Raw genomic sequence first — 17,074 nt, forward strand, 5'->3', positions numbered from 1 at the left:
GACTACAGCATGACTTAATCTTCCAGTTGCTCTCCAGACAATTATTCTATTATTCACACACATATTAAAACAGACATTCATTCTTACAGACAACGCAGTTTGATCTGAAGGTGGCTGGCCTAAGGATCACATCTGGCCCACATATTGTTTTATCTGGTCACCACAGTGTTTTTTTACAGTTTCAAATTAAAATGTGATATCACTACATACCCCTAAAGGTGAAAAAGACAACATTAAATACTGATGTGGAACACCCCTGGGAATCTCATGTAAGTGTAAACTGGTACAGCTGCTTTGGAAACTGATCAGGTAAGCCAAACATATGCGTATCTCTTAACCCATCGATTCTACTCCCAGGTACTCTCAAACAAATGTATTCTTGTATTCACCTAAAAACAGTAGGTACAAATGTGTCACAGAAACACTGGAAGAAAACTCAAATTCTAGAACAGGTGGATTCATTGGTATATTCCATTCACAGAATGGAATACTAGTCAATAAGAATTAATTAGCCAAAAGTATACACAAAATCATGAGTGAATCAAAAAAACAGAGAGGAAAAGGGGAATGGGGGTGGGAGTGGGAAAACAGTCACACTGTGACAAGTTTCCCCTTCCTTATTGAAGTAGTGTAATATCAACCTTAGTATATGCTGATAAATCAAAGATGCACACTGGAATCCCTAGAACAACCAATGAAAATATAATATGAAGAGGTTAAGCTAAAAAAGCCAATAGAGGAATTTAAAGAGTAGATGCAGCAAAGAAAACAAACACCAACACAGCAGACTCATATTCAAACATACTATAATTACATTAATTTTAAGTGGACAAAAAGCATAAATTAAGAGGCAGAGATTATCAGAATAAACAAGCAAGACACAACTATGTAACTGTGTATAAAAGATACACTTTAAAATACACAAATAGGTTGAAGGTGAAAGGACAGAAAAAGATAACACCAGGGAATTCCCTGGTGGTCCAGTGGTGAGGACTCAGTGCTCTCACTGCTGGGGCCTGAGTTCAGTCCCTGGTCAGGGAACTGAGATCCCTGAGCTGTGCAGCAAGGCTGAAAAAAAAAAAAGATATACCATGCAAAGAGTAGGTAGCAGAAAGTTGGAGTAGCTATTGTAGTATTAGACAAAACAGACCATAAGACTAAAATAATCAGAAATAAAAGAGGGGCATTTCATAGAGTCAATACATCAGGAGGATGATAGCAGTTCTATGAGAGAGATTTACACCTATAAATGCATACATTAAAAAAGAAGGAAGACCTCAGTAACCTAACTAGACACCTTAAGGAATCAGAAAAAGAGCAAACTAAACCCAAAACTGGGAGAAGGAAGAAAATAATAAAAATTAAAGCAGTGATAAAAGAAATAGAGAAATTCAGTGAAACCAAAAGTTAGTTCTTTGAAAAGATCAACAAAATTGATAAGCTTTAGCTAAGGGGGAAAAAAAGAGAGAAGACTAAAATCACTAAAATCAGAAAATAGTAGTGGAGACATCACTACTGGTTATATAGAAATAAAAAGGACTATAAGAGAATAATATGAACAATATGTATGCCAACCAATTGGATGACAAAGAGGAAATGGAAAAATTCCACACAACCTACCCAAATTGAGTCATAAAGAAATAAGAAATCTGAATAGATCTATAGTAAGGAGATTGAATCAGTAATCAAAAACCTTCCAATAAAGAGAAGTCCAGGACTAGATGACTTCGGTGATGAATGCTACCAAATATTTAAAGAAGAATTAACACTAGCACTTCTTAAACTCTTCCCCATAAAATGAAGAAGAAACACTTCCTAACATTCCATGAGGGCGGTATTACATGATATCAAAGCCTGACAAAGACAGTACAAGAAACCTTCAGATCAATATTCCTTATGAATATTCATATAAAAATTCTCAGAAAATTACTAACAAACTGAATTCAGCAGTGTATTAAAAGGAATATACACAACGATCAGGTGGGATTTATTCCTGTAGTGCCAGGAACTTTCAACATATGAAATTCATCCATTTAATACACTGCTACTGCTAAGATGCTTCAGTCGTGTCCGACTCTGTGCAACCCCATAGACGGCAGCCCACCAGGCTCCCCCATCCCTGGGATTCTCCAGGCAAGAACACTGGAGTGGGTTGCTATTTCCTTCTCCAATGCATGAAAGTGAAAAGTGAAGTCGCTCAGTCGTGTCCAACTCTCAGCGACCCCATGGACTGCAGCCTTCCAGGCTGCTCCATCCATGGGATTTTCCAGGCAAGAGTACTGGAGTAGGGTGCCATTGCCTTCTCCGATTTAATACACTACATTAATAAAATTAGGGCTTCCCCAGTGGCTCAGTGGGTAAAGAATCTGTCTGCAATGCAGGAAACACAGGAGATGCAGTTTTGATCCCTGGGTTGAGAAGATCCTGTGGAGAAGGAAATGGCAACCCACTCCAGTATTCTTGCCTGAAAAATCCCATGGACAGAGGAGCGAGCAGGGCTACAGTCAATGGGGTCACAAAGAGACATGACTGAGCAACTAAGCAGCAACAGCATTATTAATAAAACAAAGGGAAAAAAACCATGATCATCTCAACTGATGCTGAAAAAGCATAAAATTCAATACATTTTCATGATAAAAACACCCAAGAAACTAGGAATAGGACTTCCTCAACATGATAAATACTACATATACTACCCACAGCAAATATTATATTTGGTGTTGAAAGACTGAAAGGCTTTCCTCTAAGATCAGAAACGAGAGCATGCCAACTTTTGTCACTTCTACTGGAAGTTTTAGCCAGAGCAATTAGGCAAGAAAAAGAAATAAAAGGCATCCAAATTGGAAAGAAAATAAAATTATCTTGTTCACAGATGACATGATCTTAAATGTAGAAAATGCTATATATTCCACAAAATATTGTTAATAAACCAATTTAGCAAAGTTTCAAGATACAAAGTCAACACAAAAATCAGTTGCATTTTATTCACTAGTACTAAACCATCTGAAAAGAGAAGTAAGGGGAAAAATTCCACTTACATTAGTATCAAAAAGAACACAACACTGGACTTCCCTGGCAGCCCAGTGGTTAAAAATCCACCTGCCAATGCAGGAGACATGGGTTCAATCCCTGGTTCAGGAAGACTGCACATGCCACAGGGCAACTAAGCCTACTGAGTAAGCCTGCACTCTAGAGCCTATGTGCTGCAACTACTGAGGCCCACACACCCTAAGGCCCATGCTCTGCAGTTAGAGAAGTCACCACACTGAGATGCCAACACACCACAGTGAAGAGTAGCTCTCACTGGCTGCAACTGGAGAAAGCCAGTGCACAGCAACATAGACGCAATAAAGCAAAAAACACTTTAAATTAATTAAAAGAAGAATGAAATATTTAGGAGTAAACCTAACCCAGGAGGTGAAAGACTTGTATGCTGAAAAGTTCTGCTGAAAAGAATTAAGACATAAACAAATGCAAAGTTCTATGGTCTGAATGTTTCTATACCCCAAAATTCATATATTAAAATCCCACCAGAAACTAAAACAACATTGTAAATCAACTATGTCAATTTAAAAATATATAAATTTTTTTAATTAAAAAAAAATCCTTATACTCTAAAGGTTCCTTATACTCTAAAGGTTATGGTATTAGTAGATGGGGCTTTGGGAAGTGCTTTAATCATGAGAGCAGAACCCTTATATCAATGGCATTAGTGCCTTTATAAAAGATGTTCCAGAGAGATCTCTGGCCCCTTCTGCCCTGTGAGGATACTACAAGAAGTCAGTGACACAAAAGAGGGCCCTAATCCAACCAACTATGCTGGCACCCTGATCTTGTCAGATTTTTAGTCTCCAGAACTGTGAACAATCAATTCCTGCTGTTTATAAGCTACCCAATCTGTAGTATCTTTTTATAGTGGCCTAAAAGAACTAAGAGAGAAGAAATAATACCAAGGTGTGGAAGTGCTGCTATAACAAATACCTAGAAATACAGAAAAGAGCTTTGGAAGTGGGTATAAGCAGAGGTTGGAAGAGTTTGGAAGTATGTGCTAGAAAAAAAGCCTATACTGTTAAGAATGGACTCGGAGGGCTCAGGAGAGCTTAAAGAAAGCCTCTCTTTTTCAAGAATACTTAAGTGGTAGTGACCAGAATACTGGTAGAAATACAGATGGAAAAAACCATTGTAATGAAGTCTCAGATGGAAATAAAGAATGTGTTACTGGAAACAGGAGAAAAGGCAATTCCTATTATAAAGTGGCAAATATGGGTTTGATCCCTGGTCTGGGAAGATTCCACATGCTTCAGGGCTGACCCCTCACTCTAGAGGTCAGAGCGGCAACTACTAGAGCCCTCACAAATAGGGCTAGAACTAGAACCCGAGAGCTGAGCTGCAATTACTGAGCCTTCACTCTAGAACCTGAGAGCTGTAACTACTGAGCCCAAGTGCCACAACTACTGAAGCCCTTGCACCCTAGAGCCTGTGCTCTGCAACAAGAGAAAATGAGAAGCCCACGGGCCGCAACTAGAGAGCAGCTCCTGCTCACAGCAACTCGAGAAAGTCTGCGTGCAGCAGTACAGATCCAGCGCAGTCAAAAATACATTTAAACTGAGAGATTGGGACTGACATATACACTACTATATATAAAACATGATTAGTAAGAACCTACCATATAGCACAGGGAACTCTACTAAAGTACTCTGTAATTACCTCTATGGGAAGCCCTACCTCTATGGGAATAGAATCTAAAAAAAAAGAGTGGATAGGGACCTCCTGGTGGTCCAGTGGCTAGCACTCCATGCTCCCAGTGCAAGGGGTGGGGGTTTGAACCCTGGTCAGGGAACTAGATCCCACTTGCTGCAAGTAAGAGCTTGAATACTGCAACTAAAAGATCATGCATGCTGCAATGAAGATTGAAGGTCCTGTGTGATGCAACCAAGACCCAGTACAGCCAAAATAAACTTTAAAAATAAATATTAAAAAAACCAAAAACATTAAAAAATAAAAATGCAAAAGAGTGAATTTATGTATAACTGACACACTGTGCTGTATAGCAGAAACACAACATTGTAAATCAGTTATATGTCAATAAAAATTTAAAAAAAAGGTGTGCAGCTGAGTTGGGAATTGTGTGATGTTTTACAGTGCATTTTTGCATGGAAATTTTCTTAAGGTTGGCAGGTGACCTGTTGTCAATGTAACCTGTTCCGTGACCAGCTTATCCTAACAAAGGAGTCTCTGCGTTGGTGGCAAGTGCTCTATCAGCTTTTAAATGCTCAACCCATGCCCAACAATTTTATAGCTGCTCCCAAGATTTCCATTAGCAATAGCCTTTACCTACACAAAACACAATGGACCCAGTCCGGTTTTTAAGTCAGACCCAGTTGAACTGTGGTCAGGAACCACCAATAGTCCCTGATGTGGAATCTGGGGCTAGAACCAAATGATGGGGTTTTCCACTCAAAATAGGGAATGGTGGAAAAAAAAAAAAAAAAGTAGATTGGGAGCTCCATGCAAAGAGAGCAAAGCTCAGAAACAAGAGGAACTTGCCCACCATCTTTGGAAATGGTGAGAAAGACAGAGAACTCAAAAGGGTTCATGGGTTTGCCTGTGTTTCTCGTCATCCCCAAAGCCATCAGAAGTATCCTTCAGTTCAACTGCTGCCAGCAAATCTGTTTAAAAAACAAAATTCAGCTGAGTAAATTTGAAGCTCTAATTGGCTTTATTCACTGATCCATTAATAATAACCCATCTAGTGGATAGAAAGGGACTCTGAGGACCTCTACAAAACAGAAGGCTTTTATAGGCAACAGGGGGTGGGAAAAAAATGTTTCTAGTAAAGAACGGATTGATCTTCCTAGAGGGGACAAATGGGATCTATTGGGTGGGTTATCTCTCTAGTGCTGACCAGGTAATTCCAGGTCAAGTGGTTAAAGGTCACATTCCAAGAAGCTGAAACTGCAATTAGGTTAGGTTAAGTCCTGTTGACATGTGGCTTAGTGCAAGTGACTCCATTTGGGGTTTGTTTCATTTTTAACATATGACGAGAGAGAAATGATTTAAAAGGTGGAATTCTTAACCTGGCAGTCCAGGGGTTAAGATTCTGTGTTTCCACTGCAGGGAGTGCAGATTTGATCCCTGTGAGTGGAACTAAGATAGCTGATGCCATGTGGTGCACTGAAGTGAAATGAAAATGAAAATAATAAAAAGGTGAAATTCTTAATCAAAGGGGAAACAGGAACTTGAAATTTGAAAAATTCTCAGCCTATTCATATTGAATAAGAGAGTTCATTTAAGAGAGAATACAAAGGGTGTGGCAGGATTTGGTAAGATTTATATGGAGCTACCATTTCAACAGAAGCTAGGAGCTATTCTAGACAATGGGGAGATTGGTTGGTCATCTAAAGACAGGACCTACTGTCCAAGGCAATAGAAGAATGGCCCCAAAGGCATTGCCATCACTGTCCCAAACTGAAAGGGCATATAAGGACAGATTAATTTCAAAGGAGAGGCTTCTGCTGCCTGGTACCCTTTCACATTGCAGGATCTGATCCCCAAAATTCTGGCATCTAGCCCCTCAGCTGCCCTCGGTGTAGTGCAGGCCATGGTGGCAGTTCTTTCAGAAGGCACAGGTGCTAACTCTCCACAGTACTAGGTGTAGCTAGCTCTGTCCACCCAGATTCCAAAGAATGGACCCTTCTGGGCCTCTGGTGTGCAACCCCATCAGAGAACCACCTTAGGGTACAGCAGAGAGCTCCTATGATGGCAAAGCCCAGAAGAGTTGTGGGGGTGGGACTGCTCTCAAACCCCCAAACTGGTAGAGTCAGTTTTGAGTGTGAGATTCCACTTCCAGAGCCACAAGCACAAGATTCCAACTCACAAGAGCCGGGATGTGGCCACTCCAGTTAGTCCAAAGTGCAGGTCCCTGCCCCAGTGTACCTTAGGGTTTTGGACTTGCTTAGGACTTGTTACCCCTTTCTTCTTTTGTTTAGCCATGCCACGTGGCTTGTGGGATCTGTTTCCTGACCAGGAACTGACCTGGGGCCCTCGGCAGTGAAAGCATGAAGTCCTAACCACTGGACCGCAAAGGAATTCCTTTATTTCTCCTTTTTGAAGTAGGAATGTCTATCCTATGCCTGTCCCACCATTGTATTCTGGAAGCACATAACTTGTTTGACTTAATGGGTTCATAAGTTGAATCAACACTGAATCTCACCCATGTAAAAAAATTAATAAACAGAAGCGTCAGAGTTAGGAGACCAGAAGAGGGAGCTCTCAGACTCTGCAAAGCCATGAACTTTCTCATAGTCCTTCTTTTCCCCACTAAAAAACCATTCTCCTTCCCTTGCCACGCAGGGACTTGCCACAGTTGCAGATCCCAAACTGCAATTCTCTGCTGATTCTGAATAAAGCCTTTTTATCCCCCCCTGGAGAAGTAACTCGCATTGTCTGCTTTAGGTCAACACCCATTTCTAATTTGGATGAGACTGGTGGCCTAGACGGTAAAGAATCTGCCTGCAATGCAGGAGACCAGGGTTCAATCCCTGGATCAGGAAGATCCCCTGGAGAAGGGAGTGGGTACCAACTACAGTATTCTTCCCTGGAGAATTCCATGGACAGAGGAGCCTGGCAGGCTACGGTCCATGGGGTTGCAAAGAGTCAGAAACGACTGAGTGACTAACAATTTCACAGATTTAGGCTTTAGAGTCAGTACTTGAACAGGTAGATTTGGGGGTTACTGGGATGGAATGAATGTATTTTTCATGTGAGAAGGATATGGACTTTGGGTGGCCAGGGGCAGAATGCTATGGTCTGAAAGTTTGTGTCCCTCCAAAATTTTATACATTAAATCCTCCAAAAGATGATGGTATTAGTAAGTAGGGCTTTGGCACATGCTTAAGTCATGAGGGTGGAACCTTCATGAACAGGACTACTCATAAAAGGGATTCCAGAGAGATCCCTCACGCCTTTCACCCTGTGAGTTCATTGAAAGAAAAGGTTATGGCAATGAACTAGCACCTCACCAGGTGATCACACTGGTGCTTTAATTTTGGACTTCTCAGTCTCCAGAACCATAAGCAGTAAATTTTCTGTTGTTTATAAACTGCCCAGTCTGTGGTATTTTGTTATAGCAGCCTGAATAGACTAATACAGAAAAGACATCCTGTGTTCATGGATTGGAAAACTTAAGATGACAAACTACCCAAAGTGATGAGAACAAAGAAGCAAGACTCACACTTCCAGGCTTCCAAGTATACAACAAAGCTACAGTAATGAAAACAGTGTGGTAATGCATAAGGACAGACACACAACAGATAGCACAGAAATAAACCCTCACACATATGGCCACTTTTCAACAAGAGTGTGAAGACCATTCCATGAGGAAAGGACAGTCTTCAATAAATGTTGCTACGCAAACAGTATTTATATGCTAAAAAGAATGAAGCTGGACCCTTATGTTATGTCATTTACAAAAGTAACTCAAATTGATCAAAGATCTAAGCTTTAAGAGCTAAACTATAAAACTGTTAGAACAAAACGTAAGAAATAATCTTCATGATATTGGATTTGGCAAGGATTTTTCTGATATGACACCAAAAACATAAGCAAAAAAGCAAAAAAGATCATTGGACTTGATTAAAATTTTAAAACTTGTGCATCAGAGGACACTATTTGAGAATGAAAAGAAAACCCATAGAATGGGAGGAAATACTTGTAAATCCATATATCAAATTAATATCTAGCCTATATGAAGAATTCCTAACTCAATAGCAACAAAAATATTAATAAACCACTCAATTTGAAAATGGTTAAAAGACTTCAATACATACCTCCAAAATCTCTCAGTAAAAGAGCCTGCAAGGAACTTAGAATGTATACAAATGGCAAGTAAGCAAGATGTTCAACATCGTTAGTCATTAAAGAAAGGTGAATCAAAACCACAATGAGGAAGATACCAATACATGCCTATTAGGATGGCTATCATTTAAAAAGTCAGAACATAAAGTGTTGAGGATGTGGAGAAATGAGAACCCTCACGCACTGCTTGAGAATATAAAATTGTGTTGATGTTATGAAAAGTAGTTTAGCATTTCTTCAAAAAGTTAAATATAGAATTATCACATGATCCAGCAATTCCATTCCTAGGTTATATACTAAAAAGAAGTGAAAATAGAGACTCAAGAGACTGGTACACTAATGTTCACAGCAGCATTATTTAAAATAGCCAAAAGATGTCCACAAGTGTAAAATAGCCAATAGCCACAAGTATCCATCAGTAGTGGATAAATGCGTAAACAAAATATTGTATATACATACAGTGGAATATTAGCCACAAAAAGGAAGCAAATCTGATACACATTACAACATGAATGAACACTGAAAACATCATGCTAAGTGGAGGAAGGGGGACACAAAAGGACAAGTGTTGTGATTCCACTTATATATGGTACCCAGAATAGGCAAATACACAGATAGCAGAATAGAGGTTACTAGGGACTAAGGAAAGGGAGAAACAGATTGCTGTTTAGAATAGTTTACATATTTTTCTTTTTGAATAATTTTTTCTAAGGATAAATTTCAGAGATTCATTTATGTTGCAGGTATCAATAGTTCCTTCTACTTTATTGTATATGATTCCATAGTATGTGCCATGATTTGTTTACATAGCCACTTTTTGATGGACATTTGGGTTATTTCCAGTTCTTGCCTAATACAAGCAAAACTGCCATGAACATTTGTGTTCAAGTCTTTGCATAGAAACAGGCTTTCATTTCTTGTGGGTAAGTACTTAGGTGTGGAATGGAAACTTTATATAAATATTTAACTTTTAAAGAAATTTCCAAACTGTTTTTCCAAAATCTCAGATATCTAAGTATGAGAATTCCAGTTGCTCGTCTTCACCTACACCTGGTATGACCAATCTTTTTAATTCTAGCCTTTCTGATATATATTTCACTGTGGTTTTAATTTGCATTTCTCAAATGAGTAATGATGTCAAACATTTTTCATGGTTTTTTCCCTATCAACTTATGAGAGTTCTTCATGTATTTTGAATATTGGTCCTTTATCAAGCATGCAAGCTACAAATATTTTCTCAATCTGTAGCTTACTTTTTGTTCAGTTCGTTTCAGGCTGCCTAATTAAGAACCTCAGTTCTTCACTGACTGGAGGCTGCCCTCAACTCATTGCTGGGCCTCTCCACAGGCAGCTCAAATGTGGCAGATTGCTGCATAGAAGCAAATGAGGAGTCAGATTGTGTGGACAAGACAAATGCCACAATCATTCATAATCTAACCTTCAAAGTGATGATGCAACCCTTGCTGTATTCTATTCCTTAGATGCAAGTCACCAGGTGCAGACTATATTCTAGGGGAAAGGATAATGAAATGTATGAATATGAATACTAGAGGCAGATATACCATTTCAGAAACTGCTTTCAGAAGATACACAGATGCCTATATAAACATTATCTTCAAAATTCTTTGTTTTCAGTACTTTATAATTCTTCTTGGTTTTTACCTTACTGGAATTTCTGAATGTTGCTATGTATATTATTCTATTCCTAATCTTTACTTTTCTATTTCTTTGCTGTCTAATGAAACGGCTCAATTTAATTTGCTAATTCAATCAATGCAATCCAGTCTACTACTTACCTGTATTTTTTATTTCAGCTATTATATATTTCATTTAATGGTTGTGTTTTTTGTTATTTTTCACTATTGCTCCACGTATTACCATTATCTTATTTCTTTAATATTTATCATGCCATATTTAAATTATTGGTTGTCTTTTTAAGTATTTCTGCTTCAAATGGTATTCACTTTTTCTTTTGAGGCAGTTTTCAGATATCCAACTACTCTAGCTTATGGGTCCGAATTCTCTTAGGGTTTGGGCTATAACTCTGGGAAGGTACACTGGGCAAGAGCCAAAGACCAGAATGTCAAGTATTAAGGTAGGGAAGGGACAAACCTTGGCACAGCTTTCTAGGAACCACAAGACCACATATGACTGTTGCCATTCAGTTTCATCCCACCAAACCAAATCTTTAAATTCAGTCTAGGAAGAAGCAACTCTTGTAGGAGGCAGTCTCCCTAGATTACAGACCACTAACTAATGTTTTCAAAGGATAGTGAGTGAGTGAAAGGCCTAAGGTAGATAAGTTACTTCCTACCTAGTTTCATTCTCACTACTCAAGGATTTTTTTTTTTTTGCCATGCTGCACAGCTTGTGGGATTCTCAGTTTCCTGATCAGGGATTAACCTGGGCCATAGCAGGGAAAGCCCAGAATCTTAACCACTAGATCAGCAGGCAACTCCCTCACAGATTCTATTCTGCCCTGACTTCACCCCTGTGGATATCTGCACCTGTAATCTAGGTTGTGGCCTCCATTTCTATAGTAATGGGGGTAGTTGTGGTTTGCCGTAAGGCAGGGATCAGCCCCTTTTTCTGTAAAAGATAATAAATATTTTTGGCTTTGGGGGCCATAAAGTCGGCTACAACTACTCAACCCAGTCTTTGTAGGTGAGTATGGCTGAGGTCTAACAAAATTTAATTTAAAAACAGGTTGCAGGCTGGATTTGGTGGAAGTGTAGTTTGTCACTCCTGTCTCAAAGCAAAAGTGGAGTTAAGAGTGAGGTGGCATAAGCAAAACTTAAACTGCTTTCCTTGAGACATCTTATTATTGCCTCCACCAGTGACCCTATCTTTCAAGTTGCAGCCACTTTCCCTCACCCTCAACAGTAGAAGAGAGTCTTCTGATTCCCCTGAGGTTTCTCAGTTTTGTTGTTACTTATCTTGATTCCATATTCCCTTTATAGTCCTTGGGAGGAAGTAAGTAGCAGAAGGTAATTCATTACTTTGGCAGGAATGGGAAACCAAGTCAATAATTGTTTTCTTTTGTGTTTATTTATACATTTTTTTGGCAGCAAAACTTTATTAAACAGAAAATCTGCACTATGAACACACTTCACTGCTTCTGTTGAAGAACCCCAAGCCAAATAAAAAGACCAATATTAAAAGCAGCATAACTGGTGACTGCCTTAAAGATACATCAAATGCTACAGTGTAGGAAGACAATCATCCCCATATCAGAAATCACAACTTCTTCCAAATAAAGAATATGACCGACCCATCTGCCATATTGAATTGGTATTTATTTCAGGACATGCCATGTCAAAATAAAACAAAAGAGTCAACCCTTGCCTTTAACAATTATATTGTATTATAAAAGCACTTTACAACTCCATCCCATCTTTGAGTACAAGTTACTGGGCTATGTGGGCTAATGATTATCTGAAAGCATTTCTCTATTCAGACCCATAATCCAAGTGCTCTCTGAATATTATAAGGTGATACAGTAAGTGGGAAGTGGAGGAGGAAGAGGAAAGAGAGGGGAATAAGGTTCTCCCAGTTAAGGGCTTTGTTGCAATGAGGGGATGAGGAAGTATGAAGATATTTTTGCTGTCTTTTCATCCTTATACTGTGTTAAGTAATGCTTACAACATAAATTCAGCAGGCTTTTCCTGAGCTGTAACTCAGAAATTTACTTCCTGCAAACAATGTATTTACAAATATGTTTATTAACTTACACAGCAATCTCACAATAACTAGTAAAGATTAAAATGGTGCACTCCTAGTATATTTGTTTGCAGTGTTTTAAGGGAAATACATATTGCCATTGTGATGAAGCTCTAAAGACTGAATAAAACATCTAAAAAGTAATAGTTAAAAAAGGCAAAGAAATAAATATCAAAGAAAAAAGATTAATTGCAGCTTAAATATAAAACCAAATCACTAATTAACCAAACTATACAGGTCTAATAAAAAGCAAAACCAGGTTGAGAGAACCAACATAAAAAAAAAATGCTGAAAAATAAGGCATAAATCTGCATGTTAAGTTTTATTTTCATTCTCTCTTTTCCCTCTTCTATGTATGCTTGTTCAGATCTGCCTCTAAGGGCTTATAAGAAAACTTTCCATCTTCAATTTGATCTCAAATGTCCTGGGCAAAGTATTTGCTATTCTGCTGAAGAGTCTACAGTTGGTACGCTTTAGATATCATTGTTTCCACTTGTTACAGTAGTTTTGATTAAGATGCCAAATTTAAATTCTTGCACTGGTTCTTCTTAAAGGAATTTGATTTCTACAGTGACTTGCCTGCATAGCATTTTTTAAAAAAGAAACAAAGGAAGAAATAAACTCAAGAGAAATCTATTGCTTAGAAAAGTCTTCTTTTTCAATCAGAACTCTATTTTGACAATTTTAAAATCTTGGGAGAATTAGCTCTTAGAAGAATTAAATATTTAAAACTTGTTCTGAAGCGCTTTTACTTTTCTCTCCCAGAGTCTAACATGTGCAAGGATCATTTGTTTTGGTCAGAAATATATTTTATGTTCATTTACTTATAAGTACTTAGTATGGTCATTAGGACTCATTCTGAAGACATATCAGAAACCCTTTCCTTATTCCAGCACTGCCTTCCATGATAGCTGAGTTTTGACCTCAGTTAAGGTCTAAGTAATTTATATCAGTGCTCAAGAATAATTTTGGATATCTTGGCTCAAGGCCTAGAGCAAGTGGTATCGCTAAAATACAAGGTAATTCCAGTGGGCTTGGTCTGACTTGGTCTGGCTTTGCCTCCTCTTGTTAGTTTTGAGGGAGGGTGGATAGGAGTAGGAGATGGGGTAAAGGACAAGTGAGTACAGCAGGGAGAGATCAAGTAAGTCGGCATAGGCAAGTACTCCTATGAACAACTATTCTGTAACCAAGCCACATACTGTTGAGAGTTCCATCATTTTGAAGTACATTCTCATAACATTAAAAATGAAAAACAATGTTAAGAAAATGTATCTAATTTTTAAAGTTATCACTGGAATATGCTGGAATCATCTGGCTTTTTGTAAAATATAAATAATGAAGACACTGACTTTTTTGTGCTTGTGAAGCTAATAGATCATCTCCACGATACAGGCAGCAATGATGAATTGCAATACGTTATTACTGAAGGGAAAAGGTTCAAGCCAATATTCACACTGCAGTCAATGAAAGAGTAAGGGGGCCAAAGCAGTGAGCTTCTGGAGGAAAGCTGAAGATGCCATGGGGGATTAGCAGGAACAGCCTCCTTCGCTGACTGGCTGCTCCTGAGGCTTTTCCAGTTTTATGTCAATCACTGAAACAAAAGTTAAGGAACCATAAACAGAGAAGTACAATTCCAATTCTCCTGGACACCAATGATTCTCCCATTCCTATTTGGCTTCAGAGCCTACTCATCCATTATTTCCTCTATAGCTAGTCCACCACATGAAGTACTCATATGAAATAAATGTGCTTTTATCTCCTATATGCCGCAAGTTTCCAAACAAAGTTAATTCCCCTTCATTAGAATCTATCCTAAAGTAATTATTCTACAAGAATAAGAAACCATACAAAGATGATGTTCCTTAAGGAATTATCTGTAACAAAAATCTGAAAACAGCCTACAAGAAAGAGTTCCAACAATAGGGACAGAATTTAACAAACAATTGGGCTTCAACTCGATAGAACACATCATACTATTAATAAAGGCTTAGAAAACACATAACATTTAGAAATAGGAAGAGGTGACTATAAAGTGCTATGAATTCCATGGCTTTTAATAAAAATGTCTGCATATAGAAAAACACTAGAAGATAAATATGTGACAAATAAGGAAAATATAAAAACTCTTTTAAATAAATAATTTACATGTGCTTTGTTTTGTCCCCATTTCTGAAAGCAGAGGCCGTGATAAAGCTCCAGACTGAGTTATCTCCTGCCTATTCCAAGTAGAAAGCTCAAATGTTAGAAAATACTGTGGTGAAAAAGCCCAGAGTCAAGAGGAGTCAAAATTAAGAAGCAGCAGGGTGGGATGCTAGGAGTTTCCTACTCATTAAAAACCAAGCAGGCACAACAAATACAAACCCTGTCACTGATTAACTGTAGTGAGCAGCAGGCTGCAAAGAGTACACTTGGATAACCAGACTGCATTTGCTATAGAAAAACTCAGAGCTTTTTTGCTTCTAAACCATCAATTCTTAGCTCTAAAAGGCAATGGCATAATATTCCTAAGTCAACCAAGTTGGGCTTTAAAGGCCTATGTTAACAACAAAATTTTCTTATGAAACAAAAAGGATACTGTCTTCTCTGCTTCTGTCCTGTGTGCTTTCCATTCCAGGTAGAGCTGCTGCAACACGTCGGAAGAGCTATGGGGGACAAAAAAACATGATAATTGGGAGGAGAAATTCAGCAAATGACATCAAGTAAAGACCACTGGATGGCTGAGTTAAAGGATATGGCTTCTTGGTTATTCCTTAGACCTTAGCACAATTAAAACACATTAAAATGTCTATTCTATAAACAAATGCTATATGAAAACCAATATGCCAAACACAAAGAGGAATAAAGATACGATCCTTGCTTTCCAACAAGTGAGGTTAGACATGAACAAACAGCTAAGAACTAAGCAGTAAAAAGATAATTTGAGTCACATAAAACAAAGTACTATAGGAATTCAGATTAAGGACAGAATATTAATTTAGTTAAACTGTATAGTGGCATTCCTATCTTATTTATAATGAGTTAGGTTCTAAAGTTAGTGTACAGTATGAGAAGTCAGTCTAGTCGGAAATCACTATCTTAGAAACCACCACACCACACTCAAGTTGGGTGAGATGTTCACTTTGAGAGGCATGCGGAACAGAAACTGACTGAAGGACAAAAGATTTATACCTTTTACTTTGTGCCCAGACCTAGATATCCACTTACTGGGTAGAATGGCAGGTGAAACTGCCACATTATTTCAATCATTTCTCTTTTTTGTTAGGCATTCAGTGCAAAATTCCTATAAATTAAAGTGCACATATGATGTAACTACCTGTACTAAATAAATAAGTACTTGCTTACTTGAGGCACTGTCTAAAGTTCTCCAGAGACACAGAAATGAACAAGATGTGGTTTTTAGATGTAAGGAGCTCAAAATTTGGCAAAGGATATAGACTCAAACCATTCCTTATGATACAATGTTATGAGTGCTATAAACTAAGGAAGTAGAAAACGATAGGCGAACACAGCTGTAAGAAGGCCCTGTTCAAGCAGTTGAGAAAAATTCTTAGGCAATGACATTTGAGTTGGGATTTAAAGATTTCACTCAGTTGAAAACCATAGCATGGAAAGCACTCAGAGTTTGTGTTCCATAAATGTTGCTGTATTAAAATGAGAAGTGAGAAGTAACAGAAAGAAGGCCAGAGATGAAAGAATGGAACTATAAATAATCTGTTTACGGAAAGAAGTATAGAAAAGGAGCAAATCCTTATCTGTAGGCAATAGCTTGATGGGGTAGGATTAAGCAAGATATGAATAAAAGTATAATTGTCTTGGTTCTATAACATTTAGTAGCATTTTAAAGATGTGCCAAAGTTAGGCATTAGCCTCAATATTCAACCAAAATCAGTTATTAGACTTAAAACTGCAGAATGCTTACCTTAACATCATTTCTGCTACTCAAGAAACTGTGCATGACCAAAGATCATGAATAATTGTATAAATTACTATCAATCAAATCAACACAACATTAATTATATAGTGAAGTGAAAGTGAAAGTCACTCAGTCGTGTCCGACTGTAATCCCATGGACTGTCCATGGAATTCTCTAGGCCAGAATACTGGAGTGGGTAGCCTTTCTCTTCTCCAGGGAATCTTCCCAACCCAGGGATCAAACCCAGGTTTCCTGCATTGCAGGCGGATTCTTTACCAACTGAGCTATGCGGAAAGCCCATTAATTATTAATTAATTATACAATTAATTAAGCCATTCAGTTCAGTTCAGTCGCTCAGTCGTGTCCGACTCTTTGCGACCCCATGAATCGCAGCACGCCAGGCCTCCCTGTCCATCACCAACTCCCGGAGTTCACTTAGACTCACAGCCGTCGAGTCAGTGATGCCATCCAGCCATCTCATCCTCTGTCGTCCCCTTCTCCTCCTGCCCCCAACCCCTCCCAACATCAATCAAAGTCTTTTCCAATGAGTCAACTCTTTGCATGAGGTGGCCAAAGTACTGGAGT

General features: G+C 38.4%; 1 protein-coding gene across 2 annotated transcripts in view; it reads right to left on the reverse strand.

The window, feature by feature from the left end:
• Window positions 1–11,885: 11,885 nt before the first annotated feature.
• RAB6A (RAB6A, member RAS oncogene family) overlaps window positions 11,886–17,074 on the reverse strand; it is an 86,061-nt gene continuing 80,872 nt past the window's right edge. For both annotated transcript variants that reach the window (XM_040258803.1, XM_040258804.1), the window contains exons 7-8: window positions 15,152–15,218; window positions 11,886–14,167 (exon numbers count right to left, since the gene is read on the reverse strand). In XM_040258803.1, coding sequence (XP_040114737.1) covers window positions 14,103–14,167; window positions 15,152–15,218 — 132 coding nt within the window. In that variant the 3' untranslated portion in view covers window positions 11,886–14,102. The remainder of the gene's footprint in view (window positions 14,168–15,151; window positions 15,219–17,074) is intronic.

The sequence above is a fragment of the Oryx dammah genome, unplaced genomic scaffold, assembly GCF_014754425.2.
Source record: "Oryx dammah isolate SB20612 unplaced genomic scaffold, SCBI_Odam_1.1 HiC_scaffold_17, whole genome shotgun sequence".
Classification (NCBI taxonomy): Eukaryota; Metazoa; Chordata; class Mammalia; order Artiodactyla; family Bovidae; genus Oryx; species Oryx dammah.